This window comes from Thunnus maccoyii, chromosome 2 (assembly GCF_910596095.1).
Source record: "Thunnus maccoyii chromosome 2, fThuMac1.1, whole genome shotgun sequence".
In the NCBI taxonomy this organism is placed as follows: Eukaryota; Metazoa; Chordata; class Actinopteri; order Scombriformes; family Scombridae; genus Thunnus; species Thunnus maccoyii.
Window position 1 is genome coordinate 19,993,965 of NC_056534.1, and position 27,883 is coordinate 20,021,847.

Below are 27,883 nucleotides of genomic sequence, written 5' to 3' on the forward strand. Positions count from 1 at the left end.
GTCATCAGCAACAAAAATGAAGTTCATTGTCTTTTTAATCAGTCTATACAACAACTGAATATACTATACAATCTTCATAGCCTTCAACAGTACAGAGACAAACATTTAGTCCTCTTGTGGTTACAATATGTTAGTTATACAGGAAAGAAAACAACAGAAATCTTTCAGTTTTGGCATTTTATCATCAAAAGCCCAGCTTTTCAAGCTACAAGGCGCAAGGCAGGGACTTTAATCATCTTCTATATACTTTTCAAAAATATTTTGGCATATCTAAACAGGGGTAATACAGTGCATTTTTCAGAGATTCACATTAACTGTTTATGCAACAGCATTAGAAGACAGCACCATAATAATTCTTAACAGGCCACTGTGTGAGACAGGGAAGCCATTTTGGAGGATTACATCTCAAAAGGATATCACAGCTCCATAATGAGAGGAGAGGCTGAATAAGAGTAGGCAACACACAGGAACAGAAGTCAGATTTGAGGTTTAACCATCAGTTGCCGAGCTTTAAACGACTTTACTGTTAATTACTGGTGAACAAGGGCAAACAGGTTAGCTTATGTTTACAGGGAGAATGTCTTACAAGGCAATTATTTTTCTATGAAGTAAAAAGTCAAAATTACCCATTAACATATGTGTCAAATAAATCCGTCATTTTGTACAGACTAACAGTGTAATGACTCTACAGTACATTAAGGTGCCGACTATGGAAGCAATGACCATGTGATTCTCATTGACAGTGTTAGGTGACACAATACAGCAAGCAATTAATGTATACAAAAAGGCAAACATGTATTTACAGTGTTTTTTCATTTTGGTTCACTTAAACAGGACTTTACAACACTGCATGAATATTGATTTCAATTAACCAACTGTCTACTGATGAAGCTGCTCTTCTTTACAACCTGTAGTAGGTCAGGCATCCCAAACTGGGTTGATGTAAAATTCATTCATATTCTAGATTTGCTGTATTTTTCCCCTAAAAACTGCAAATTTGGATTCCTTCTCAGCATGTTTGTTTTTTATGAGCCTTGCAAAACTAGTCAAAAGTATTCACAGACACCCTAGATACATAAAAACAAATTAAAACAAAAATTGACAAGAAATCCTTCATTGTTTTTTTTAAATTATGAAACATGAACATGTCAAATGTTTCCCTAAATTCAATGATATATGATAAATTCTACAGTCTATCCTGTACAATGATTCATCCACTGAGAGGAACAGATGCTAAAATGCTAAAACTGTTGGCTACATACCCTTGAGAGCTGGTAGAGTTGGATAATTGCAATACAGCAATGTTTTCACATAGTTCAACATTCCAGTAAACATATTGGTTATACAAAAAGAATGATTTGTCTAAGTGCTTTTGTAACAGATGCAACATTAGATGTATAAGACACATGTATAAAGCACTGATATCAAGTACAGTAGCAAACTTATAGACAATGTTTACTTCTTCTTCATGAGTTGTTTTGTCTCCTCTCCAAGAGAAAAATGACACCAAACACAAATGTGCAATATTTACATTTCTGAAGCACTTTTCAACCCACACCAACCTCAACAAGCTGTAGACAATTTTCTGCCTCTCAGCACGACTTAACTGCCCTTTCTTTCAAAGATCTTTTTATTGATTGTCAATAAAGAATAGAACTGTCACTGAACAGGGAAAGGATTTTTTTGTTTTTCTGAACAACACTCGCCTGTGTAACAACCCATCCATCTACCCAAACAAAAACAAACACACAGCTGACCACAGAAGATATATTCTAAATCATGGATAAATTGTAGACGACTTCATTGCCCTTTAAACACAAACAAACACACACACCCACACACACACACACACACACACACACACACACACACTGTACACAGATGGTCAGTAAACTTATTGGCCACAGCTGAACTTGTTGTGGGCACTCCCAGTCAATAACCACTGAGAAGTTGCTTTAATGCCATAACTTCTAAACATAAAAAAAACAAATTGTAAGTTTTGCACATAATGACACAAAATAAGGTGCATTTACAATGCATTTTCCTGTGAAGGCGTTATCTCGCATGGCATTATACTGCAGTGTTATGTTATATTAGTTTTCACAACAAAAGACTTCAAGGCCAAGTCAGTGCAGATGATGCCAACTGAATCATTGTGCATTTTTTGACTTCCTTAAACAATGCAACTTCCTTCTAAGGTTAACAGCTCTGTCTGGCAAACACTAATTGGGTAAGAGCATGAAAGAGCAATTCAAAGCTTCCCATTCATCCAATACTTGTACTTACAAACTACAGGTATAAATGTAACAAAAGCAAGACATTTATTCCCATAGTCACATGAAGTGAGATGGTCCCATCAGTGCAAACTGAATTATTTTACATATTCTCAACTCTAACTGAGCTCAGCAACACGACCAATGATGGTAATTCATAGGTGGTTGGACTAAAAGGCAACAGAAGAGGTCAAATATCTCACAACAATTTGACTTTACTTGATTTAGTAGTCGAATATGCGTGAATATTTATAATCAACTACTGAGAAATGTTGAACTATTTTTTTTGGTTGCTCCTGTCCTGGTTAACAATGCCTCTACTTTTTTTTTTTTACTTCAGTAAACATAAGAATCACGTATATGTGACCCGGCCAGTTGATCACATTATCACTGCAACCCTAGATACTCTTGCAGAAAGTTACTAATTTCAGCTTTAGCTAGTCCTGTCTCACAGGATAGAGGATGTACTTCTTAGAGGCAATATATCTGGCATCCATATCTGAATTACTTTATGTATTTGACTACCCTTGCACAGAACAAGGCACAGCCAGTATGCACAGTTAGGATGAATCAACAGTCTGATGTGAGATGCTGCTACAAGTTTTCCAAATGTGCAATGAAGAATCTACACATAAGCACAATATTTTACATGTTATCTGCAGCTGCCATTATCTGCACACACTCAGATTGAGTGTTACAATGACTGAAGCAAATTCGCTTCCATAACAACAAACTATATATACTTCAACGGATCTAAATTTCACTTCACTTGTTAAAAACACAATATAGCCAACAGTGTGGCAGCTTTAAAGGCCGAGCCTCGACTGGACCCGGTCACACTGTGCAAAGTCCAAGGGCAGCATGTACTGACACTACTGGAAAATCCTCATACTCGTATCACTACATGATACTAAAGGAGAGTATACAGTGTTTATCTGTGGTGCTCTATAATGAATCCACAGCAATAATAAATGAAGCGTTTTTGTTCTACATCTCTCTAATCTTGTTATAAGCAAAATGTATTTACTATAACTTTGACTTGATGGTGTCTGTATCTCCTGGAAAAGAAACTGTATGATTACATTATCATCCCTGTCTTTGGTCTGTGATCAGGACTGATTAGTTTGGACCGAACAGCTGCTCCGACACAACTTCAGAAAAATCAAAATACTTTTGGGACTTTAAATCAGGGAAAACTGGCAAACAAAAATGCAGTATAATTGGATTCAGCCTATCACTGATTCCCTGTATATTCATCCTTTCGCCCCCACTTGGTCCTACAGCAGTGCGTTGGACATGTTACTGTTCTGCCAGCGTAGACAGGTGGTCTTGGAATGCTTGTACAGGTGAGAGGACTGGCTGAAGCGCTTTCCACATTTGAGACACGCGTAGGGCTTCTCTCCTGTGTGGACGCGGATGTGTTTCTTGCAGTCTGTCAGGGTGAGGAAGGTTTTGCAGCAGATTTTACAGGCGTATTTCCGAGCTCCCTCGACCACCAAGACATTGTGCTCCGATAGAGCCTTCTTGCACTTGGATAGGACATCTGCTGAAGCTCGGGTCAGGTGGGGTGGGAGGGAGGTGGGCCTGCCACTGTTCATCTCATACCCACCGCTCTCGTTGAGGAGAAGGGGACTCACCAGACTTGACGAGGAAGAGGCAGCATCCTGGAGAACACCACCTACTCCTTCTTCTCCTCCCATGTTACCTGTCATTTTTGGAGCAATACGTCTGTAGCCCGGATAACCCAGAGTGGTGGCGGCAGCTCCTCCAGCTCCTCGTGAGGGTCGCCCCAGCGAGTGAAGCCCCAGACTGGAGCGCTGGAAGTCCAAACCAAATGGATCAACCCCTCCACTTCCCCCACTTCCTCTGGGGTTCCCCAAACCGTCATGCAGTGGACGAAGGAACAGAGAATCAGCCTGTAGGTTATTTCCAAAAGTGTTGCGACTCTCGCCACTGTGCGGACCTGACTGCAGAAGAGAGGAAGAGGCAGAGCCAGCCGGCTCAGCAGTTTCCTGTCTCAGCAGGAAGTGATGTGCAACTGTGTCACCAGTTGTTGTGTTAGGGAGGTCATCCTCTCCACCGATCAACCCTGCATCACCACTTCCAAAATCCTTAGGGCCAAGGAAGCTAGAAATGCTGAAACCGGGTTTGCTGTTCAATCCATTATTACACCCAAAACCTCCTACGACTCCGCCACCTCCTCCCATGCTGCTCTTATGGAGGAGCTGGGAGCTGGGCTGCAGCAGAGAGTCAGAACTGGGCTGAGTTTCAGAGGTGAAGCTGCGGTCGCTGCTCTCCGGGCTCAGCTCCACCTTCTCCTCCTCCTGGCCCCCGGGCTCAGCCGGGTCACTGCCTTCAGCCTGCGATGTCACGTCACTGATTTCATCGGTTGGCTCAGGTGAGCTTAGCGGCTCTCGTTTAACCACCACCTGCGTAGAGCAAAGGAGAGCTTTACTAGACTAAACTAGAAAGGGCTTTGTGTGTGTGTGTGATGTATAAAATGATTTTGTGAAGACCAGACAATGAGAGTTAGTTACTTTTCCACAAACAACAAATCTTTACCTTCTGTTCTTCGGCGTCCTCCTCCTCTGTTCCTGATTTGATCTTCACCCCCGCTCTGTTGTCCTGGTGGTCCCTGTCTTCCATGTCCTCCACGTCCTCCACCTTGCCCATCCCTCCCTGCATTCTCCCCAAGTCCTCCCCTTCACAGTGCCCACTGTCGGACTGGCTGGGCATTTGAGGGTCATCTTGGGACACACCTACTCGGCCAGTAACTGCAGCATCCAATTTGATTTCATCCCCCATCTTGTGGGAATCCGGGGAGAGTAGTGCTCCTTCCTCTCGCTCTGCGTTCACTCCGTCTTCTCCTAACAATGCCAGGTTAGGAGCAGAGGGGCGCTGCCTCTGCCTGGGTCTCTCTTCTGACAGGCCCAGGGCCAGAGAGGGCTTACGTTTATGGAAGCGTCGGATAGGGAAGGAGGCTCTCTGCTCCACGGTTCTGCCGCCAACGACATTTCCAACCCCATCCTCCTCCATCCCACCTAAAGCAGAGCTCACCAAGCTGAGCCCCAGCTGCTGCAGCATGAAAGAGCGCTGCAACTTCGATGTCGCAGAATTTGCAGCGAGATTGGTGTTAGCGGCTAGAGAAGGGTTCACTGCTAACTCCGTTACTTGCTGCTGCTGCCTGTGCCTCTGCTGCTCCTGCTGCGGGTGGTGGTGGGTGGGTCTGTCAGATGAGGGGGACATAGGCAGCGTGCGCGTGGTCAGGTAGTGTTTACAGGCCTTGACTACATTGTTGAGGTGCAGATGCGAGGCTGCAAGGAGGATGTCCATCACATTGCTCTCCCCCAACATCAGTGTTGAAGTGTACATCATGTCCACCAGAGCAGCAAAAGCTTCAGCTGTCACCACCTGCAAACACACACAATATTTGAAACAGTAGCAAGACAGAATTTAAGACATGTCAGTAGTTTTTACTGAAAGATTACCACTTCTACACACTCTTTTCCATGTTTTATAATCATCCTCGCCCTCTTTTAAACAACATCATTAAGATCCTAACCTCACTGTCCAGCTGGATCATATTCATGCTGGCGTCTCCCTCTGCGACGGAGAACAGGGCTCTGAAGTGGGTGCTGCAGGCTGCCAGCACTGAGCGGTGGGCCTTGAAGTGTCGGCTGCCAACCACGATTACACAGTCACACAGCTGACCATGGACACGCTGATAGTTTAGCTGCTGGAAGATCTGCTCAAAGTGGCCCGGGAAATCCATGGCCCTAAAGACAGAAGCAGGCAGAGGGTAAAGGGGGTTTGGATGGGGATGGGTAAATAAAGGCGGTGGGAAAAATCAAATGACAGTAAAACTTAACTGATTAGTCAATTGACGGAACATTCATCTACGGTTTTGATCACTGAATAATAATTTATACAATGATCAAAATTGTCTTTGTCAAGCTAAAACTACCAAACATTTGCTACTTTCATACATCTTATTAAACGTGAGAATTTGCTACTTTACTCTGTTTTGTGTTGTTGAATATCTTTTGAGTTTTGGGCTGTTGGTTGAGCAAAATAAGCCATTTGAAGCATAGAGCTTGAAGATTTGAATTTGCTGACATTTTATAGACTTAATGATCAATCAGTTTGTCTACTAACTAATAACAGATTAACTGATAATTATAATAATTGGTAGTTGCAGCCCTACACATTTTTATGATAACAGAGGATTAAAATGAGGGCAGGGACTATGAAATATTATATCATTCAAAAAGGTGTGGTTGAAAACAGGTTTTGAGTCTACAACCTTAGTCTTGTGAACGTGCACATTTATGTTTGTATCTGTAAGCTTAGTTTTGTAAAGTTGTACGTTTATGTTGTTAGGTAGTGTGTGGAGTAAAGGTGTGGTTTAAGTGAGTCATCATGTCATAATTTTGTTTGATAATTTTGCATTTCTAGTCATTTTGGACAAAACAACCAAAAGCAGTACTGTTGCTAGTGGAGTGTGAGGAAGAAATACAAGAAAATCCAGTGAGATTATTAATTAATGTTCATTAAGAGCCTTTTTTCCTGTGGGCTCTCCCCACTGAAAATTAAAATATATTGTCAACTTATGCATAAAATATATAATTAACGTTACAACTGCATTTATTACACAATAGCTACATAGTGGAGCTCTCTGCGCTGTAATCACCTTAACATGTTAACTGAATAGCTAGCCAGTAAGTCAAAGTGCACTGGCTAACACTGGACCAGTTAGCTATATGAACTACATAGCAACATAGCAAACACGGAATCCTGTTGCTATGGCAGTAATTTCAAAGAGCCAGTTTTAACTCACGTTACCTTGATTTTTTTTCCCGAAAGCGCAGGTAAGAAGAAGCAGAACAAGGCCCTGGCCACAAACTGACAAGGCTAAAGTTAGCTGGCTAGAGACCAGCAAATTGCTTGTTAGCTGTTGAACAGAAGCAGTCGCATACGGTCACCTGGACGGACCGCCTGTCTAAATCAAAGTTGCTTTCTTCCATCGATTGTAGCTATCGCTTGCTAACATGTCTGCAGCTATGCTCCACGTCCCCCCGGGGGGTCAGTCTGTGGGCTGTGGGGAAGAAAAAGCAGCTGAGCAGTGATGGGTCTTCACCAACGGTAAGTTAACTGTTTGTCTACAACAACGGAGCAAACTGTCAGTTTCGCCCCCAAAGGAACAAGTTACCAATAAAAACCGTTGGTAAAACAGATACCGACTGTCAAATATATACCGGAATAACGTTCATGTGCTGTAATTTCTAATAATGTACCCCCCTCAGACGGGTTTTTCCAGCCAGACTCACAGGGTGGCGCTGTGCTTCACTTCCATGTCCATGACCTCGCCGGGGTGAAAGACTGCAGTTCCGCTGTCCGGCCACACGGTATCGCTGCTGCAACCTCACAGCCAACGTGTGCAAAGATTATAGACAACGGCAAGATAGTTAACTCACCCATTTTCACCAGATGATCTCACTCCATCTCTCACTTTGAGGAAACTCATCTATCAACTCAAGTATCTTCTCATATATGTTATTCATTTATTTTATGATCGCCAATGATCAGCTAAGTTTTGGACTGATATACAGGAATTTATTTTCAATAAAACTGTAACAAAAACTGTGTTTTACTGAATATTATTTTTATTATTATATTATTTACAGTATTTTAATGAGTAAACCTATGTCCTCCACTAATATACATGTATTGTTGATAGAATTTAGTTTATAGATTATTTTAGACTGAATGTAGTACATTGTTGTGTTATGATTTTTGTTGTTGTTGTTTGTTTTTTGTTTGTTTTTGTTTGTTTTCTTTGTAAATACATTTTTTTTGTTTCTTATTTATATATTTTTTTGGAATTTGGAGTAGAGTTTCTATGTTATGTACTTTGATCAAGGTGCTGAATATGTTTATATGCTTGTTGATATATTCAGATAAAAAACATCTTTCTAATAGGAATACTAATATTTATAATATAAAATCGAAACCTTCTAATGGTAATGCAGTTACTTTACAAAGTAATTCAATTACAAAATGCATGTCTCTAAATTATATTTATAACATGGGCCAACTATCTATCAGCTGGCAGGATAGTTATCCAAAAACAGTGACAAAGTTACATGTATACAAACAGATTTCAGCCCTTATGGATACTATCAATGTGGATAGGGGAAATGGAAGATGAGAATTTTGAAGTTAGAAGCAGGGGAGCCTCAAGGAAGAGGGAAAAAAAGTTGATTCATCAAGTCATAATGAGAGTGAACATGAAAAAAAAAACTACATTACTGAAATATAGATTTGGGGCCTGATAGTGTTCTTGGACCACATGTCATACCCAGTAAGCTAGTATGTTCCCAAACCTTTGCAGTGCAAGAATTGTTGAAAGTTTGGTCATAGTTTGTTTATATGTAGAAGTGAGTTTGCCACATGTGGTAAATGCCAGGAGTCTGATTGTGAAAGAGCGCATGAGAGGGATCCAGAGCAGAGTATCTTCTTTGTAAAGGGAATCATGTAGTGTGGGATTATAACTGTTCAAACAGAGTAAGGGTGGCAGAAATAATCAGGGTTAGATCTAAGAAGAAACTTATGCATGAGGAAGTATGTAAGAAATATTGTGATGTGAGATAAGAAGCTAAGGGGGCACATTAGTCAGAAAACATGACAAATTTTGTTGTTCTAAGGATCTGGTGGATGTTTTTTGGCCTTTTTGGCAATGAAAAATGAAAAATAACAGTACTGCTGGAGTAGAAAGATAATCTGGGAAAATTGACATAATTGTAGATGCAGTGAGGAGACTTCTGGATACTATGGGAGTTTCTGGAAAAGTAGGGCAGCAGCTGTTGAGAGAAGCTTTTAATTTCTCTCAAACAACTGAAAAATGGAGACGTTATAGCAGAATGGGTAATGGCTGGGAAGGGGTTATTATTATTTTATTATATTATTTACAGCATTTTAATGAGTAAACCTGTGTCCTCCACTAACATACATGGATTGTTGATAGAATTTAGTTTAGATTCTTTCAGACTGAATGGAGTATGTACATTATTGTGTTCTGAGGGTTTTTTGTTTGTTTTTGGTTTCATTTATAGTTATTTAATGAGTTCCCTGAACACGGATAAGTTATTTGTTATTTCACTTGTTTGTTTTCTTGGTAAATATATGTTTTTACTATTATTGTGATATATTTTATTATTTATATATTTTTTGTCATTTGGAGTAGAGTTTGTATGTTATGCACTTTGAAGTGGGCAAAGTTAAACTGATCGACATTAAACGCTCCAGCATGATAGTCGTCAAATGTATGTCAAAGATACAGATGGAAAAAGACTTGAAAATCTTTGGGTGTTGGGTTCTGGGATGGATATGTACCCAGTGGCATGTTTTCCATTCAGCAAGAAAGTTCCGATAAAAGTAGTTGTTGATGGAGTCGCTTGCAGAGTGGACGCAAGGAGATTTAAAGAGTGTAAAGGGGTAACAGAAAGATATAGAATTAAGAGGTGTGACGAAGTAGTTAATAAAAAGTATGAGACTAAATCTGTTATGCTTCACTTAAACTTGAAGCACCTGCCTGATAGTGTTTTTGGACCACACATCATACCCAGTAAGCCAGTATGTTCCCAAACCTTTGCAGTGCAAGAATTGTTGGAAACTTGCTCATAGTTTGTGTATGCGTAGAAGTGAGTTTGCAACATGCGGTGGATGTCAGGAATCTGATTGTGAAAGAGACCATGAGAGGGATCCAAAGCAGAGTATCTTTGTAAAGGGAATCATGCAGAAATAATCACGGTTAGATCTAAGAGGAGGCTTACGCATGAGGAAGTAGATAAGAAATGTTGTGATTTAAATCTATTATGCTTCACTTTGATTTGAAGTACTTGCCTAATAGTATTCATGGATCACATGTCGTACCCGGTATGTTCCCGAATATAGTCATAGTTTGTTTGTATGTAGGAGGGATTTTGCCACATGTGGTAAATGTGGGGAGACCTATTGCAAAGGAGAGTGTGGGAAAGACGAGTGTCCTCTTTGCAAAGGGAATCATGCAGCGGGGGAGGCTTTCTGTCAAAACAGAGGCCAGGGAGGCCAAAATAATTAGGGTTAGATCTAAGAAGAGACTCAAGCATGAGAAAGAAGTAAGAAATATTGTGATGTGAGACAAGAAGTTAAGGAGGACAAATCAGTCAGTAAACATGATGAGTTTTGTTTGTGTAAGGATCAGGTGAAGTTTTTTGGCTTTTTTGGCAATGGTAATTAACTATACTGCTGGAGTAGAAAGAAAATCTGAGAAAAATTGACATAATTGTAGATGCAGCAAGGAGATTTCTGGGTGTTGTGGGAGTTTCTGGAGGTGTGCTGCAGCTTTGAGAGAAGCTTTTAAGTTAGTTTACACCTGAAAAATAGAGAAGTTATAACTGAGTGGGTAATGAGTGGGAAGGGGTTATTATTATTTTATTTAGTCAATGGAGATGTTAGTGTAAATCCAGTAGATGGTGGTAATACGACATTTTGGACGCCAACTGCCACTAAAAACCAAAGAAGAAGAAGTAGAAAGCCGCTCTTCTTTGTTTCGTGTACGTGAATCTTGACGAAGACGGAAGTACGAAGGAGTGAAACCTCTTGAACACCTGCAAACACATGACAACAACTATGGCTACCTCTAGCTCGTTAGTGTATTGTGAAGAGGAGCGAGAGGCCGATAAAGCGGTTATTGGTGACTGTCTCATATTTGTTGCTTGTCGAACTTTGTCAGAAGAAAACTTTAATCGCAGTCATGGCAGTAATTGTCGGGTCGTGCGTAGCTTCTCTGTGTAAACACTCATTGTCATCGCACACGTGGCTGATAGCTACACTGCTAGTTGTTTAGTTTTGTTATTTTTGTGCTATGTATTAAAATAGTTAAGAGTCCACAAACGTCGCAAAAATGATAATAACGCTATTAATGATGTCTTTGCTTCATGCTCATGTAATGTACATATGTATACTATCACAAATGTGTTTATTGTGGCATGAATCGCAAGTATTGACCAATTCTTCATTATATTTCTGCATCTCATAGTCCGCTTTTCAAATGGCTGCGTCAAAAATGCAGAGAAACTGGATTTTACGATGTACAAGAACGCAGATGAGAGTAACCCCAGAAAAAAAAGCAGACGGATATTGGTAAGAAAGTTTCATGATTGCTTCAGTAAAATGACTATTAGACAGTGTTGCTCGGCTTTCAGTACTTTCATGTCAGTGTTCGGGTTTTTTTCTGTCTAGGTTGCTGAATCAGACAGGCTGTCCTATGTCGGAAATAATTTTGGAGCAGGGTCGTTAAAATGCAACAGTCTTTGCAAGTAGGTGGATAGCATAAGACTAAATCTGTGCAGGAAATTGTGACTTGGATCAGAACAGCTGTGCAGTGAGTTTTTAATGAGTGTGACTCTTGATGTCTGTTTAGATATTATGTTGGAGTGCTGGACAAACAGACCATGCAAATGGAGGTGCACAGTGCTCAGCTCTTCAACATGCAACCTCTTATACCGGGTATAACAAATAAGAACAAAGATAACATGACTTGACAGATCATTCAGATAATAAGTTGCATTCAAAAACTCAACAGAGTTTTTTTTTTGGACTTTGCATTATTTTTTCACCAGGAGAGGCAACAGAGGCAAAACCCCAAGATACTACACAGACCTACAGAGACAAGGTACCACTGTTTGTTCTGTAAGAGATGACTTAGCTAGAATAAGAATAAATTTGGTATTAATATCTCAATCTTATGTTTCTGTTTTCTCTTTAGGTTGACTCTTTGATTGAGGCATTTGGCACCAACAAACAGAAGAGAGCTCTGAGCTCTCGCAGACTGAATCAGGTGGGCAGTGATACTCTCCATCAAGCAGTGGCTAAGGCTGCCAACAGTGTGATTGACCAGAAGGGTCTGGAGGGTAAGCTTTAAAGTCACATTGTCTAAGTCATAGGTATAGACACCAATAATATCAAAATGAACAATTAGTTATGTGAGAGTTCACTTTAAAGAAATCGCAAAGAGAGATTGGTTAATGAAGGAAGAAGAAGGATAAGCTAACCTTAAATTTCTGGCTGCTTCAGTCATCGTCTTGCTCTCCGTGTGGCTTTGTGTGTTTCCTCTAGTTTGTACATTGTTTTTTTTCTCTCTCTCTTCTCAGCTCTGCAACAGGAAGTGGCTGAGACAGAGTCCCAGGCAGACCTGGCTCTCCACCTGCCTCCCTGCAATACAGACGCAGACAAACCTGAGAATGTTTACCTATTCGACGATCGTATCCTTCATCCAGTTTGTGTGTTTGTGTGTTTGCCAGTGAGAGAATGCAAGAATTGGAATTGTAGATTGTGGCACAGTGAATTAGATTAGATTAGATTAGATTGGACTAGATATACTTTATTGATCCCTAAAGGGGAAACTACAATAGTCACCACATGCCAACACATACGACAGGAAAAATCATTATAACAAAGCCAGAATAAAACAGTCTGAAAGACAGCACTGGCCACATGGATAAGTAATGTGTTACATTAACACAAGTCAATAAAAACTCTTACAGTGCTAACACAGAGAAAATAAAGAATACAAAAGACCTAACAGCCAACAGTAATAAATGATCATAAAGACCACTTAATACTCTAGCATGTCATTGACAAGCTTTAATCTCTCAATTTTTCCGTTGAGCATTGGGGCATGAGTGGCTGTGCACTAAAAGAACTGTTGAATCCACTAAAAACACTATCTAGTGAGTGTTCTTCATATTTTAGAATGAAACTTTTATCTTGCTCTGTTTTCGAGAATAATCTCTGGAGGTGAGCCAATGATAAGGTCTCCTTTTTAGATCAGCTCATTTATCATCATCTTGTTCTTCCCAGTGACATTCCCCTAGAGTGACACTGAGCCTTTAGTAATTTCCTTCTAGTTTAGTTTCTCATCCAAATGCACACCACAATATTTTTTAGAGGAATGGGAAATCTCCACCTCTTGACCATAAGTAAAAACGTTATTAAAATCCTCCCTTTGCGTCCCAAAGTCATTAATCAGCTCCTTTGTTTTACAGCTTTGCACCATTAAATAAAAGAGTTGACCTCCTCTCTGTAAGCAAGCCAACCAAGACAGAGTCATAAAGTAGATATTATAGGTGTGTTTAAAGCTACAACTGTGTTTGTTTTTTTGCTCCTTATCAATATCCACAGTCCTGAGTCCAGTGGAGTTTGGGGCTTTGGAGCAGGCTGGTTCCAAGATGGCAGCACTCACCCCTGAAGAGCTGCAGAAAATGAAAGACGACGGCGGGTAGGGTGACAGAGGGCTCACAGTCGCTAAGACATTTTATTAAGCTGCATGTCGCTTGCTTGCATTCATAATTTTTGTGTGTACTTTCTTTTTCTTTGAGGTGCCTGTCTGTGGTGAAGCACCTGGAAAATATGCCAAGTGTAGGAGCACCCAGAGAGAAAATGGCCTGCTGTGCCTTTTACCTTTCTCTGCTCCTCCAACTGGCGCGGCAGAGGAGCATCACCCGCAAGTGTGAGTAATCTCTACTTTATTTTCATTGTGTGTGTCAAATATGTGTCTCCTTTGGGGCCAACTCTAATAGTGATTTATGTTTATATGTACAGTTGGTCAGGAGGAAGGCTGTCCTCGCATCATTCAGAGCAAACTATTCAAAACATTTACAGTGGAGACTTTCAACAACGGCAGGTATGACGGCGATAGAGCTGTGAGCTTTTGCACATATTGAATATTTGCTGAAATAAAATGTTTGTGGGGGGGGGTCACATTTTGATGCTTTATTTTATAACCACTATTTGATTTAGTCATTTAAACAATTTAAATTTTATATTTGCTGATCACCTGCAGCAAGTCAGTTTTATTTCACCCGAAATCACAATTTTGCCTCAAGGGGCTTTACAATCTATACAGCATACATCTGTTCTTACACCCTCAATTCAGGTCAGGAAATAGGTGTAATTGATATATTTGTTGTCCTACAGATTATTGATTTGGTTATTCAGTCTTGCATACAAACACACATGCATAAAGAGTACGGTCTTGACCTGCGCTATGTGAAAAGTGCCTTGAGATGACTTTTGTTGTGATATGGCGCTATATAAATAAAAATTGATTGATTGATTGACCTTATTACACCTTTTAGGGTCCAGAACATGTTGTCGGCATCAATGCGTGCCAAATTAGCGGCGTACTGCCTGGCTCTGCTGCTGCATATGGGTCACATGTCTGCTGACCTCACATTACTGCACCGTGACCTGGGAATCACTGAGGCTAGGTAAGAAGAAAAAAAAAAATATGGAAACATATTCTTATATGGAAACTTAAGTATGTGTATTGTTGTGTTGCTGTATTTTACACTTATGCACTCATGATTATCCCACCACATACAACAGTCAATATGAGTTGCAATAGAAGAACTCTGCCGGGATACAGCAACTGATGAATATGTCCTCCTACAGGATAATTGAAGTTGCAAAATCGATGGGACTGACCATAAGTAAGTCAGCCCGAGGGAAGGCTGATGACGCCGAACTGCGAGATGAACACAGACATGCCTCGCTTGTTCTACCTCTGGTCAAATACGATCAGTTCATGGAGAGAAGGAAACGCAAGAAAATGCACTGAAGACCGCGAGAGGAAAAGAATTGGATAAAGAGAGGACTGTAAAAAAAAAAAAAAAAAAAAGGAAATGCCACAAAAACGAGAACTGTTTATTAATGCATTTGGTAAACAAATAAATGATGACCTTTGAATTATACATGATGTTGTTACTTAGTGCTCGATGTGCAAGATACAAAGAAGCTGAGTAATGCACTGTAAACAAGTTCTAGAAAACATCTAGCTTAGACAGTTAAAACGTATAGGCACATCTGTTGACATCACATATTGCACACTGAACATCTTTTTCCTTCTATAACTGACTATTATCTGGTGAGTGTGTGTGGTTATGTGTCACTGCGCAGGGTGCTGATACTATCTGGAATGATATGTTGTCTTCCCTCATTGAATTTCATGCAAGAAGTCAAAGAAAGCTGGACTGCATTGCTTTTTAAAAATAGTATGAGGATGTGATTCAAGAACACAGACTCACCAGGTAACAGAACAGCTCTGTGCAAGAGGCAGAAGCTAGTTTGGCTTTGTTCTTTTTTTTTTTTTTTTTTTTGCATATACACCTCACATTATGACAACTCCTTCTCTAGCTACAATCATCGATTGATTTAAAAAAGTCAATCAAGGCACAGCTTGACTTTGTAACATGGTTGAAGCTGCTTTGACTCCTGCTAGGATTTATAAATGTGCACTTCCTAACCAGCAAGTCTCTGAAGCGCAGTAACAAAATGGAGGAAGTTTAGGCTACAGCTAATTATATACATGAATATGAAGTCTGCAAGTAAAAGAGAACATTGTTAAAGCTTTAGTGTGTAAATGGTTGGGTGATGATGACAATGCTTGAATGTCTTGTAATTCCAGCTCCAAGTCATTAGTCCAAATTTGATGAGTGCACTGGCATTTCATGGTAACATTTAAAAAAAAAAAGTCTGATTTCAGATTTACAAAATGTGCCATAATAATATAAAGGAAGGTGGATGGCCTCTTTAGTGGTTATAATCGGTGCAGCTTCTTTCTTCTCGGACTCCACCCGAATGGGAGGGCATCATGGAAGATCGTCTTTGGGGTCAGAGTGCAGAGGAGTCCAGTATGCATCAGACCAAATGTGACAAGATGCTGACCTCTTGGCAAAGTCATTCATATTGTTTTTTTTTTTTTTTAAGTGCTCGCTGTTTTTCACAGAATGGAGCAGAACATGCTTCCACTGTGGCAACCACTCTCCACAGTGGCGCTGATTCTTGTTGTCATAGAAATTCCAAGTCGGGAAGGATATTGGGATGAGGAGAGTCCAGAAGGGGAGCTGGCCAGTGGACGAGGGGGAGGGTTTTCTAAAACCCAGGGGGGAGCAGATGTACAGCTATAAAATGCAAAGAGATAAAAGAAACAGTGAGTAAAATTATTTTTCATAAAAAAAATTTAATACAAAAATCAGGAGCAGTGCAAATGATAAGCTGAAAAAGAGGCAGAAAGAGCAGACAGCGAAGCCACTGATGGTCTTTAAATCTCTAGCACTTTCTTTTGGTTGCCTAGTTACCTGTTATGTCTTAGAATACTGTTGTTGCGCAACACACAGCTTTCATTGCCAGGATCCATATGTAGAAGTGTTTTTTTGTTTCCAGGGTGGCCCTGGAATAACAGATTGTCATGGACGGCACCTTTTACTGGCCCCAGCACGGCGATGCCACAACCCTGTGCTGGTTGGACACGGTTGCGCAGTACCTGAAGATAAGAATGATTTGTTCAGTGAATAGTGGTGTTAGTATTTTTAGAGACAAGAGTTACTGTATTAATGCCTTTCTCCATCTCACCTTGATATCAGCACTGCCAGAGACCTGGATCCCATATCCACGGTTTCCAACCACATCATTCTCCACAATCTGCCCGTTACCATTGAAACTCACACCGTGGCCACAGTTTTCATATATGCCATTACCACGAAGCTCCACCCTGCAGTCTCTCTCCACCGTAACACCACCTCGACCATTTTCAAGAACGCAGTTTGTAACCAGACGGGTCAGCTGACTGCTCTGCAGCACACCAATGCCGGTTCCCCGGTTACTGTTCACGAGGTTAGCGAAAACATTGAGCGGCTCGCTGCTCTTCACATACAGGCCGACCGCTACAGAAAGGAAGACAGAAAGATTGAGAGAGCATTTAGAGATGAGGAGCGAGTGACTATTTGTATTTGACCCAGCGGGTGCATTTATTACCTCCGTTGTAGCTCATGCAGTTGCTTTCTACCAGGGCCACGCTGATGGAGCGACGGGCAGAGTGGCGCTCATCCTCGCTGTCCAGATCGCTCTCCCATGCAAACAATTCCCCCTCCTCGTTCAAGTTCTCCTGCCCTTCTCTGTCTTCTCCCTCTACTCCCCTCCTTTCCCCTCTTCCTGCTTCTCCACCAATCCCTTCCTGCCCTGGCCAGTTTCCCTCCCTGGCCTCGATGTTCTCTGGATCCTTCCTGCAGAACACTGCCAGTCCATACATACAGTTATGGGTGATATAGTTTCCTAAGAGCTGCGGAAGACTGGACGACATAACCCACACACCACAGCCTTTGTTACCTAGAGGAAGACAAGAAATCAAACATCTGTGCATGTGGGAGACTTTCTAGAGCCTTTTGGATAAGTCATACATCTGTTATGTCAAGATAAATTCAGGATTCCATCATCATCAGGCTGAAACAACTTACAGTAGACATGATTTCCCTCGATAAGTCCACGGCCTCTCTCTCCCACCACCACACCATCTGAGTAGCCATGACAAATGTAGTTGTTCCTCAGAATGGGGTCACCTCCTCTGCGAATGTCCACACCCCCCCACTGGTTCTCTTTGATCACATTCTCTGGAATTACAATATATTTATTTATTTATTTGTAACAAAATCAAAGTTTGTGACAGATAAATGAAGAACCCACACACTTTGGGACTTAACACACCTGTTATCATCCCTCTGCCATTCTCATTAATAGCAATCCCTGCTGCCTGGCCTTGGAAGATGTGATTTCCACTATGAGAGAGAAAGTTAAAGGGTAAAATGAGCAGGAAGGGAGCAAATATTGAATAAACACAGATTTTATGTAGTTTCACAAAAATCAGTGGTGATGACACAGAGCTAATTAATAAGCAGTTCTTCATATCAACTCTGGGTTCTAGTTGGGTGGTTGGTTTTTATCTCTTCTACAGAGAATGCAGAAACATAAGCCTTGCTTGTTTATCTTAAAACATTACATAACACAGCTCGTACCAGACTTTTACTAAATAGGTGACTGTCAAGTAGCTGGACTCAAGTTATCAAGCCATACAACACAAATGTTTCATTTGGAAAAAGAGGATTTTATCAGTTGCGTGGGAATTTGAAAAAACTGTACTAAATTCATTTCCTACAATTCAAGTGGCTAACCCTAACCCAGCACCCTCATAAATATATTGGTCAATCCTAATAAGCACCAGACCTGATTCGTGGGAAACTATTTCCTCTTAACTGTGCTGAACAATAACTCTCACATGTTTAGAAGAGTGGTAGACTCGCATCTATATCTTTCCTTGAATAATAGACATGAGTGTTTTGATTTGATTTGACGCAGAGAGAACAAGGAAGCTAAGCACAAATCTTTTAAAAAATGACTTCACACAATGCATGAACACAGTGGATAATACCCAAGTGATGGGAAAAGCTGTGAAAACACATTCCTGGTCAAGTACGTTCTGGGGTCCCACCCACCTGACCACTGGATTTCCACTGAAGAGAATATACACGCCTGCTTCCTTATTGTTGTAAATCTGGTTACTCCGAATTGAACCTTTTCCATTGCCAAGGACAACAACACCAGAACGCAAACCACTGTGTATTTTGTTACACTGTAGAAGAAAAGATAGAATCAGAGTGTAAAAACTGAGTACAAAAGATGAGCAAACTAAGAGCACTTTCCACACATTTGGAAATACATACTGTAGGCTACACCTACTGTTGTGACTTAAGTTTATATCGTTTGTGAGGTTTCATGAACCTCTACACCAAGAATACATCCAGTTTATTATAGACATCTCTTTGTTTACACAAAACAGCTTCCTCTTCTTATACAATGAATCCCTGACTGTCTACAGGCTCTTAAATTACCAATTAGGTGTAAAGGGAAATTAAACCTCAACAGAATCTAGGGCTGGAACTATTAGCAATACCATCAGCAATTTAGTAGTAAAATGCTAAATGTCTGCTATTTTCAGCTTTTCATAAATTTGCAGATTTTCATTGTTTTGTATAATTTTAAATTGAATATCTTTTGGTTTTGGACTGTTGGTAGAACAAAACAAGCAATGTGAATACTTTTTAGAACAAACTATTAATCAATTAAGCCTAAAAGTGACTGAGAATAACTGTTAGTTGCAGCCCTAACAGAATCCCACATCAAATTGAGCACTAAAGTACTAAAAGTTGGCAACAAATGCCCTTTCAAAGTCTTGTTTATTGTTTAAACAAGTTTACTACACTAGTTTGATTTTAATAATTTTACACTGAATTTCACGTAGGCAATGTTCTTGTACAGCTATTTAAGACAAATAATTTGTAGTAAAATGTCTTTATATTCAGGAAAGTAGAAGGTGTGTTTTGGTAATAATAAAACTTGGAAATTAGCTGTATTTTTATAAACAGGAGTTACCACAATGATGGGGTTTGCCCCTTTTCGGATGTCCAGCCCTGCTTCCCCATTCGAGTGGATGTTGTTTTCTGCAATGAGGCCCTGAGCCGAGAGACGCAGGAACACGCCTGACGCACGGCACTCACACACCTCATTTCTCAGCATCACTATCTGAAGATGGTGAGATAGAGAGAGAGCTCAAGTAACAGATTAAATAAGAAACTGCTGCTTAATTACTTATGATCTGGGCTACTTCCATAACTTAATACATAAGTTAAAAAGTTATGCAGCCTAAAAGTCACTGAACATAAGGAATTTAAATGTGTTAGGTTACATTGAAGTGACATTCCACAAGTCTGAAACAAAGTTATTATAATCTTATTTACTGTGGAGTTCTGGATGCAGCGAACAGCATAATTCAGCCCACGGAAAACATTTCCCTCCAGTCGTGCGTGTCCATAATTGGACAAGTGCACACCACCTTTCCCTTCCCTGAAGAGGCAGCGTCTGACAATACAGCCAAGAGTGGATGCTGCCAATATCTGTGCGTCTGGGTCCCTGTCTAGTTCCTGCTGAAGGGTTAGGGGTTCAGGGGTCACAGACGGGGGGTCTGAGGAAGAGGCCGATGGCACAGAGCCATCTGGCTGCGGCTTGAGCAAGTGGGATAAGCCATGATGGTCACACGGGATTTTGTAATCCAGTGTAAATGGGTTTTTGGTGTTGGTTCGTTCTCCCTCTCGGTTCTCCTCCTCTCTCTCACTGCGCTCACCATCACTCCAGCCATCTTCGATCACTGTGCCCTGACACACTGCTTCCACGCCGTTTCTTCTCTGCCAGTCCTCTATACTAATTTGCTCCTTTTTAACACCAGGTGGCCCACTGGTTGAGTGGGCCTGGAGGCCTCTGGGAGGGCTATTATTATTCCCAAATAAACCACATGTTGGGAACGTCCTGGCCAGGCCAGCCAAATGTTTACAAGCCCAGTTCCTCTCTGCCACTGGAGGACCTTCTACTGTCACAGATGCTGTATCGCTTCCTGAGAAGTCACAGCTGTCCAATAGACTGAGGACAACACCCAGCAAATGAGCAGAACTGCCCTGTGAGAAGGAGCAGAAGCGAGCCTGGCAAGTTCCGGGGCCACGGATTTGCAGTTGAGCCCCCTCAAAGTTGCAGTTATCTAGTTGGACATGACCCCATGATGTCTAGAGCAAAGCAAGGTGAGAACGGTAATATGAGTCAGATATCAAAAAGATAAATATTTAGTAAGCATATCAGAACACACAAGAGTAAACAAATTAGGTTATATAATTCCATTAAGATAAGAGACATGACTGTATAAGGAAACCATCTGGACAAGCTGTAACTTCACCTTGTAGACCACCGTGGAGAACCAGGGTGGCATGAACACCAGATTGCACAGCCTGGCAGTGGGGCACTGCTGCTCCATACACACCAGGAGGGCCACCTCGCCCAGTCTTCCCAGCCCAACGAGCTCCACGGGCACCTTTAGCGCCACTTCAGCCTGCTCCTCATACACCCCTGGATGGAGAACCACACGGTCGTACGGCCCCACCACCCCAAGAGCTCCGCGCAGGGTCTCAAACTCACACCCAGGTCCCACGTGCCAAACCCTGCGGTCTTTCCGGCGACGGAAAAGGAGGAGGCATGCAGAGGACTGGAGCTCTGGCCCGTTTTGAGTCCAGGTGCGGGTGGCCATGGCGTGCTGCTTCAGGGCCTCCCTCCAGGATGGGGGCTCCAGATGGGGCTGACTGGGCCAGTTGGGATGTCTGCACTCGGGGCAGCCCAGGCAGAGTTGTCTCCAGCGGGTGTTATCCAGGGAGAGGATGAGCTCCCGCCAGGCACGGCACACCTGGCAGCAGCGGCCCAGGTCAGGGAGAGGAAGATAGGCCAAGATAACCCTCCACAGCTCCACGGGGAGGCTGCCCACCTCCATGGCAGCAGAGACACCGGCTGGGGAGCACCGTGACGGGAGAGGCACCTGGAAACAGTCAGTCACACGCACGTTACATGACAATAACAACAAAAATACACAACACAGCTTAAAAGGGACAATAAATACATATATTATTCAATGCTATCATGGCCAGCTATAACTGTAACTAGCAGCCCTGTTGTATTGTAACAGGAAAACACACATAGACATGTTGGAAATGACGTATAGTGTAATGTTATAATAATTTCAATGTGTGTAACGTTAACTTATATGTGTAGGTTATGATAGTTTGCTACGATGAATCACTGGCTAGCTGGGTAACGGTGGTTACTGGCAAACCTTGCGTAACTAAGGTTAGCTTCCAACAACAAGCGCAAAAAGCATCGTACCCGTCAGCAATGAAAGCCTTAACCTACCTTTCACCGGTTTGCCTGAAGTTGACCTAGATCATAACATGATGGTTCAGTATTCAGGGCGGCTAGCTATCTTAACTACATGTCTGCGACTGCGACTTTTTTTTTTTTTTGCACTGCTTCCAGAGTTAAAAACAACCCATGATAACTGCAGATGTGCCATCGAGATGGAGTTCAGACGTTTGCTTCCAATTTACGGCAAGAGAGCACGAAACATGAGAGGCTGGTCCATCTTCCGCTTCCTAAAAGTGGGTGTTTCCTAAGCAGGCTGCTGATGTGCAGCGGTTAAATCCAGTGTATACACGTACGTATGCTGTGTATGATGCCGTGCTCCATCTCTGTTTAGCCTCTCATTGCCGCCGACATATTACTATGACAACTGGACACACTTTTTTATTTGCATGCTATTTCCTCTCCCATAATCATTATCCAAATAATATCATATTTAATGCAAGATGGGGAGCGCACTTCTGTGATAACACATATAATGACAAAAATTCAGGATTTTACTGGCAGATTTTTGCTTTTCCATTGAGTTATTGGCGACGGGTTGAATGTGCGAGGGATTGGAAAACGAACTTGGAAATCAAGCAGTTCATAGTTTCTTCAGAACACTTGGCATATTCATAGTCAGATTAATCCAAAAAGCAAATACGAATCTCAAAATTCCATTGAAAGTAGTCGTCATAAAAGTACAAGGCCTATGTCATGAGGGTGTGTTTTCATCATATGATTCCTTTTTACAAATGCTTCACGGGTGTAGCCCAGCACATTCTCAGAGGACTGATTGTGTTAACATAGAAGGGCTGCAGCGAGCAACACAATAATCACCATCATAACAGCTCATCGCTGATAATTAATCTGGAATGTGATCTTGTTATAATTTTCTTCTGAGATATAACAGTAATGGACGCAGAAGCTGAAAATGTGATGTTAATTGCAGGCAAATTCATGTGCTTTTACTATATGTTGGTTATTATTTTAATAGTCATTCACATTGTTTTATGTCATCACTGTAAAATTTTGCAATGGAATACATTAATAATAGACTGTGCAAGTTCATTAAATGGCACAAATATAATAGTAATATTCAAGCCAGTTTTCCAAGAACTTTTTATTTAATTAAAAAAGAATGATACTGTTTTGACAAACAAGTAAGATAACAAGACACAGGCTTCTTTTTGCTATTGTTTATTCCTCCTCCTGCTCCCTCTCTTGCAAGAGGAGGACTTTGGCAAGGCTCTGAAGGATAATGAAAAAAAAAACTGTCAGTTGCTCTTACAGCCCAGTGCTCTATGCTTAGCAAAATGACTGCACCCAACTTAAAAAGACTTTATGTGCAGCTCTCAAATGTGTGACTTTGCTGCATTGTTACATGAACCTGTGTCTGTCTGGGAGAGTTATATGGACCATTAGGACTTTTTCACGGTAGAAACCAGTGTTAATAATAAAATTTATTAATTATGGCTGATTTTCATTTAGCTGCTTCAGTTTCAGAGTCCTGCTATTGTGCAATCTGGTTCACTGTCACACTGTCATGACTTATGGGACATATGAATAGAACAGTGCCATTGTTAATGTTTAGTGCTTTCCCTACTATGAAATGCCTGTTGTGAAAAAGGCCAAGAAGTAAAAATAATTTTACTGCAACTTCCCCGTTACACAAAATGACGATAATATACTTCATAAGTGATCATCAACAGGCAATTAATATAACAGCTTCTGCATTTGACTCCTGGCTTTCAAAACTAAGTTTTATACTCTGCTAACTCAATACAAGGCACTCTGTATTTATTACATGTCTGATCATGTAAATTGTTTTGTTCCTTGGACTAATCTCCAATGATTGCTTGAATTGGTTTTGTTTTTAAAACCTTTCCCAAAGAAGATTTCAGAGAAAAACACACTGTCTTTTCCTAGGTGTGAGTTGATGCAGAGTTGGTTGGCACATTCACAAAAAAGGAACACACTGGTGGTCTTGCATAGTTATGGCAAGTAGTTAAAGCAAGTCTTTGCTTTGCTGCAGTCAAAGCAGCACTTTCTAGCTCAGAGCGTAACGTCTGTGGTATGACTTTATGAATCATTCTCTTTTTTCACATGAGTATCAAATGGCTATGACCAAAGTCCTGAATTCCTTTTCCAAATCTAAACATGTCACAACAAATACAGATGGATTACACATTTCCAGAGTGTCTGCCAGTAGAAAAAGCATTGCTGTAATCAAAGGAAGCAAGAGTTATTATTCTGTTAATTTTACCAATGAAGATAAAATCTGAGTGTTACAGTTGTGTCAGAATGTTGTTGTTGGCTCTAGTCACTTGTGATTCTATACAGATGAACTGCAGCAAAACCTTCCTCTGGGAAATGATGTTAGACAGACCGTTTAACTTCATGTAATGACGCACTAAAATGATAAGATATCAGTCATGTTGGTTGTGTAGGAGTGCACTTATGAACCATGAAAAAGCATGTAATGACATGCACTTCTGACCAAGAGGTGGCGATGTCTATCCACTAAGGGTTAAATCTGACTCTGCAGGTGCACTGTTCTACATGACTCCATTATGGAGCATTGAATATTTAAAATGCTCACAAAGAGCAGAACAATCTCGTATTCTCCCAGACATTTTAAAATATTGTATATGGTGACTGTTTTTTTTTCCATTGCTACATGTTCTATAAAATCACAATAAATAATACACAACAGTTGACAAAATCAGGAAATGAAACTTTCATGACTTCACCCTCAGGGATGTAGCTCTATCCTCCCTCTGAAAACAATCTAACGCAGCTGCTCAAGTTCTCAGTAAATACTGTTGCTGGTTTATAAAGCTTAAACTTAGGCTAATGGTTTAGGGCCAAAAATATATTTCTGATCTTCTACTATGTTATGAACCATCCAAACATCTCAGATCAGCTGGAAGAGGTCTGCTCTCTGTCCCCAGAGTCAAAACATGGAGAAGCAGCATTCAGTTTTTATGCTCCATATATCTGGAAAAAACTCCCAGAAAACTGCAGGTCTGCTGCAACTCTCAATTCAAGGCTGAAGGCTTATCAGTTTGCTGCTACCTTTTATTAAATCAAACTTGAGGCTTTTTATTAATATCTTACCCTACACTGTAACTTTTACTCTCCTGTTTTATCTGTCTTATTCTCTTTTAGCTTATTTTTATTTTCTATTTCACTCTTTTTAATTGTATTTAAATGTCTTTTTATAATGCCTTATGTTGCTTTTACATATTGCCTTGATGCCCTTTATGTTTTATGTAAAGCACTTTGAATTGCCTTGTTATAGAAATGTGCTGTACAAATAAACTTGCCTTCCCTGAGCATTGCTGCCCATTAAGAAATTGCAATGAAAAAATAACACAAATAAAAAAGAATCTCAAAGGAGAAAGAAAGACAGAGATATTGATAGATGTTTGGTTCGTATAAGGTCACATTTTATTTGTACAGTTATTGTCTGACAGTACACCACTGTTTTGAATATCATGGTGTTGTGCAATCTGCACTGCTACTCACGTTTGTTTGGTGCTCTTATTTTTCCATTATGTTCAGCATTGCAGAGTAAGACACAAAAATTACTGATAGAATATTAACATTTTGAAATACAAGCTCTATTAAAGTATGTAATCATGTGATGCTTAACATATTGATCAGAAAGATACATTTGTGTCAACATGCATCCGTTCTCAATGACTCTCAGGAAGTTCAAAAGTTGGTTCAAAGTAAACAAAAACTCATCACAGCCGCTGCATTTCTTTCATATTCCATCTGAGAGAGTTTGCTGTTTACAGTGTCTGCCTACAGAGGAGAAAACACCTGTTTTAGAAGTTAGTCACTTCACTTACACACACACATAGAATATGAAATTGGCAGTAGCATGTTTGCTGAGTAACCACAATGGAGGGAAATCCAAATATGGTGTCACTGAAATAATTTATGCCACAATTTTAAATTCAGTACCATGGTTTGAAATGGAATGAGATAAATATGATAATAATGAGATTCATTTTAGCTACAATTTCTCGGTCCCAATAGAATCAGTTTTTATAATTAGACTGAGACATTTGCTCTGTTAGTGCCCATTGTATTGTTGAAAGTATCTGCTTCTTTAAGGTTTTTCAACAGCCTTGCCCCACTCATTAAGGCAGTAAATAAGTTACTAGCTTCCTTGAAAGTCAAATGTTAAGGAGAAGTGACTTTCCTCCTGCAAACATACACAATTGTTTTCCTTGTGATGGATTCCCAATCACAATGACGAAGTATGCAAACAAACCATATAACATCTTTTTATAACATCTTTTTCTGCAAAATAGGCAGAGTTGCCTTTTAGTTGACACTATCCCAACAATAAAATCATGTGGTGTAGCAGTCTTGTTTATTTCAACTGCTTACCCTGAACACAAAGAATTAAAATTTCTCCTGTTCAAATAGGGTCTGTTTAAACATTCACAAAAACACAGTGAAGCTGGACTTACTCAGCTAGTTTCCTCACTTTTATGACCCAAGGAACATTAGGGTCCAGACAAACCTTTTGCCCATCCTTTTTAAGTGTAGCGCTGCGGGATCAAAGACAGATCAGACATCAGATACAGTATTATTGTATACTATGTTAACAGAACAACAATTGAACTTTGCGCCCAGGGCTTACATAATCTCCTCGTTTTTGCAGTGGGAATTAGGACGGTTCACTTCCACTGTTCTTATGTGACGTCCAATGGGCTTTTTCTCCAGGTGAATGCATCGACATCGCAGAATCACTCCTTGATCCCCCAGACTGATACCTGAGGTTGAAAGAGGCCAGAAAAGGATATCAATATCTGGACAGAAACAATGTATACACACACACATACATATACATACACACACACACACACACACACATATATATATATATCATACTGCTGGTTACAAAATGCAGATCACAAACAGGCACTTGATGTAAATCAAGGAGTGCATGGATGCTGCAACAAAGATAGTAAATCATTAAATTCTTATATTTTAACTGTAATTGATAGATTAAACTCACCCTCAGGGATGGCCAGGATAACCAGAAGTACCACAATATTGATGACAGACATATCTGCTCTAAAGCTGAAGTTAGAGATGCAATCTACTTTTTAGAAAAAATTATAGTCAGTAGACTGCAAATCTATGAAGCTCAGCCCTTCACTTGTGACGCAGTTGTAAACTGAGAAAAATCTGCTCTTTATTCTCTCTTTATTTCTCCCTCCTTCACTTATTCCAAGGAACTGAGTTTTTTTTCTCATCATTGTTGAGTCACAATAAAAGGAGGGTTCATTTTTTGTTAATAGTACCACTCACAGGAAACAAGCATGCCTCAATAGTCATTGGTTATTTAGATTTAAGGGAGCTCTATTTGTAGTAGTAAACTAAACAATTTTGAGGAACTTTAAGGAATTATTTCTCAATATGCTTTTATTCTAGTAAGCAAACCTAAGATTTTTGGAATAAAGATTGTTTTCCAATGAGAATTGTCTTGCAGAGATCGCTCAGTGGGAAGCTCTGCAGAATTTGGACATCTGTGCCAAACCAAGTGCATTTATCTTTTCTGTCTCTGTGCTTTTGTGTCGCAGTATTTTGAAGTAACTTGTTTTGAGTTATAACCTCAAAAATATAACATCACCAAGCCACCTCCACCTCTGTTTTTCTTTAAACAAACCACATCAAGTGTGCAGAACAAAAACCCTTTTCTTTTCTGGGTATAATCCTAAACATGGAACATGAATATGACAGTTTGCAACTTCTTATTAAAGTCAATGTTAATATGTGCTGTGCAAAACTAAAGCTGAATTATTACTATGTACTGTACATGTAAATATAAGTTGGAAAGCCTTTCCAATATCATTTAGAGTAGTTATATAGGGGAAGGTTATGAAAAGCCAGCAAGCTTGTCCGGGCATGATGCTTAACGTCAGAGAAACACTACTACACAT

The 27,883-nt window shown here is 40.4% G+C and overlaps 4 protein-coding genes across 5 annotated transcripts; 1 reads left to right on the forward strand and 3 right to left on the reverse strand.

Moving 5' to 3' along the window:
• Positions 1-17: 17 nt before the first annotated feature.
• Positions 18-7,930, reverse strand: LOC121908459 (zinc finger and BTB domain-containing protein 5). Of its 2 annotated transcripts, none has more exons than XM_042428495.1 (4): positions 7,601-7,930; positions 5,836-6,049; positions 4,836-5,684; positions 18-4,702 (listed from the first exon to the last, which is right to left on the reverse strand). In XM_042428495.1, exons 1-4 carry the CDS (start codon positions 7,630-7,632, stop codon positions 3,551-3,553), a joined length of 2,247 nt encoding a protein of 748 aa, XP_042284429.1. In that variant the 5' UTR covers positions 7,633-7,930; the 3' UTR covers positions 18-3,550. The 2 variants fall into 2 exon arrangements, with proteins under 2 accessions (XP_042284429.1, XP_042284437.1); XM_042428503.1 differs by lacking the exon at positions 7,601-7,930 and adding an exon at positions 7,116-7,570.
• Positions 7,931-10,856: 2,926 nt separating this feature from the next.
• Positions 10,857-15,067, forward strand: polr1e (RNA polymerase I subunit E). Its single transcript, XM_042428515.1, has 12 exons — positions 10,857-11,007; positions 11,353-11,456; positions 11,556-11,632; positions 11,737-11,822; positions 11,936-11,988; positions 12,082-12,226; positions 12,467-12,577; positions 13,497-13,593; positions 13,694-13,824; positions 13,917-13,998; positions 14,453-14,584; positions 14,769-15,067. The coding sequence occupies exons 1-12, from the start codon at positions 10,932-10,934 to the stop codon at positions 14,932-14,934; spliced, it is 1,260 nt and encodes a 419-aa protein (XP_042284449.1). The 5' UTR covers positions 10,857-10,931; the 3' UTR covers positions 14,935-15,067.
• Positions 15,000-22,352, reverse strand: fbxo10 (F-box protein 10). Its single transcript, XM_042428478.1, has 11 exons — positions 21,927-22,352; positions 20,926-21,555; positions 19,943-20,758; positions 19,578-19,727; positions 18,641-18,777; positions 17,856-17,926; positions 17,609-17,761; positions 17,130-17,480; positions 16,728-17,038; positions 16,454-16,638; positions 15,000-16,276 (listed from the first exon to the last, which is right to left on the reverse strand). The coding sequence occupies exons 2-11, from the start codon at positions 21,508-21,510 to the stop codon at positions 16,096-16,098; spliced, it is 2,940 nt and encodes a 979-aa protein (XP_042284412.1). The 5' UTR covers positions 21,511-21,555; positions 21,927-22,352; the 3' UTR covers positions 15,000-16,095.
• Positions 22,353-25,329: 2,977 nt separating this feature from the next.
• LOC121908497 (interleukin-8-like) lies at positions 25,330-27,128 on the reverse strand. The gene is made up of 4 exons (XM_042428562.1): positions 26,956-27,128; positions 26,578-26,710; positions 26,405-26,485; positions 25,330-25,727 (listed from the first exon to the last, which is right to left on the reverse strand). Exons 1-4 carry the CDS (start codon positions 27,005-27,007, stop codon positions 25,715-25,717), a joined length of 279 nt encoding a protein of 92 aa, XP_042284496.1. The 5' UTR covers positions 27,008-27,128; the 3' UTR covers positions 25,330-25,714.
• Between the last annotated feature and the right edge of the window lie 755 nt (positions 27,129-27,883).

Bases quoted from the DNA above. Each gene is read 5' to 3' on its own strand.
- LOC121908459 (XM_042428495.1), bottom strand. From the start codon at position 7,632: ATGGACATGGAAGTGAAGCACAGCGCCACCCT. The intron at 6,050-7,600 runs GTGAGTCTGGCT...TTCTGTCTTTAG, and splicing joins GTGAAGCACAGCGCCACCCT to GGCCATGGATTTCCCGGGCC. The intron at 4,703-4,835 runs GTAAAGATTTGT...TGCTCTACGCAG, and splicing joins AGGACGCCGAAGAACAGAAG to GTGGTGGTTAAACGAGAGCC.
- polr1e (XM_042428515.1), top strand. From the start codon at position 10,932: ATGACAACAACTATGGCTACCTCTAGCTCGTTAGTGTATTGTGAAGAG. The intron at 11,008-11,352 runs GTGACTGTCTCA...TGCATCTCATAG, and splicing joins GGCCGATAAAGCGGTTATTG to TCCGCTTTTCAAATGGCTGC. The intron at 11,823-11,935 runs GTATAACAAATA...TTTTTTCACCAG, and splicing joins CATGCAACCTCTTATACCGG to GAGAGGCAACAGAGGCAAAA.
- fbxo10 (XM_042428478.1), bottom strand. From the start codon at position 21,510: ATGGAGGTGGGCAGCCTCCCCGTGGAGCTGTGGAGGGTTATCTTGGCC. The intron at 18,778-19,577 runs GTAACTCCTGTT...TTTCTTCTACAG, and splicing joins GGGCAAACCCCATCATTGTG to TGTAACAAAATACACAGTGG. The intron at 17,762-17,855 runs GTGTGTTAAGTC...TTGTAATTCCAG, and splicing joins TGGCAGAGGGATGATAACAG to AGAATGTGATCAAAGAGAAC.
- LOC121908497 (XM_042428562.1), bottom strand. From the start codon at position 27,007: ATGTCTGTCATCAATATTGTGGTACTTCTGGTTATCCTGGCCATCCCT. The intron at 26,711-26,955 runs GTGAGTTTAATC...TTTCAACCTCAG, and splicing joins TATCCTGGCCATCCCTGAGG to GTATCAGTCTGGGGGATCAA. The intron at 26,486-26,577 runs GTAAGCCCTGGG...TTGATCCCGCAG, and splicing joins TGCAAAAACGAGGAGATTAT to CGCTACACTTAAAAAGGATG.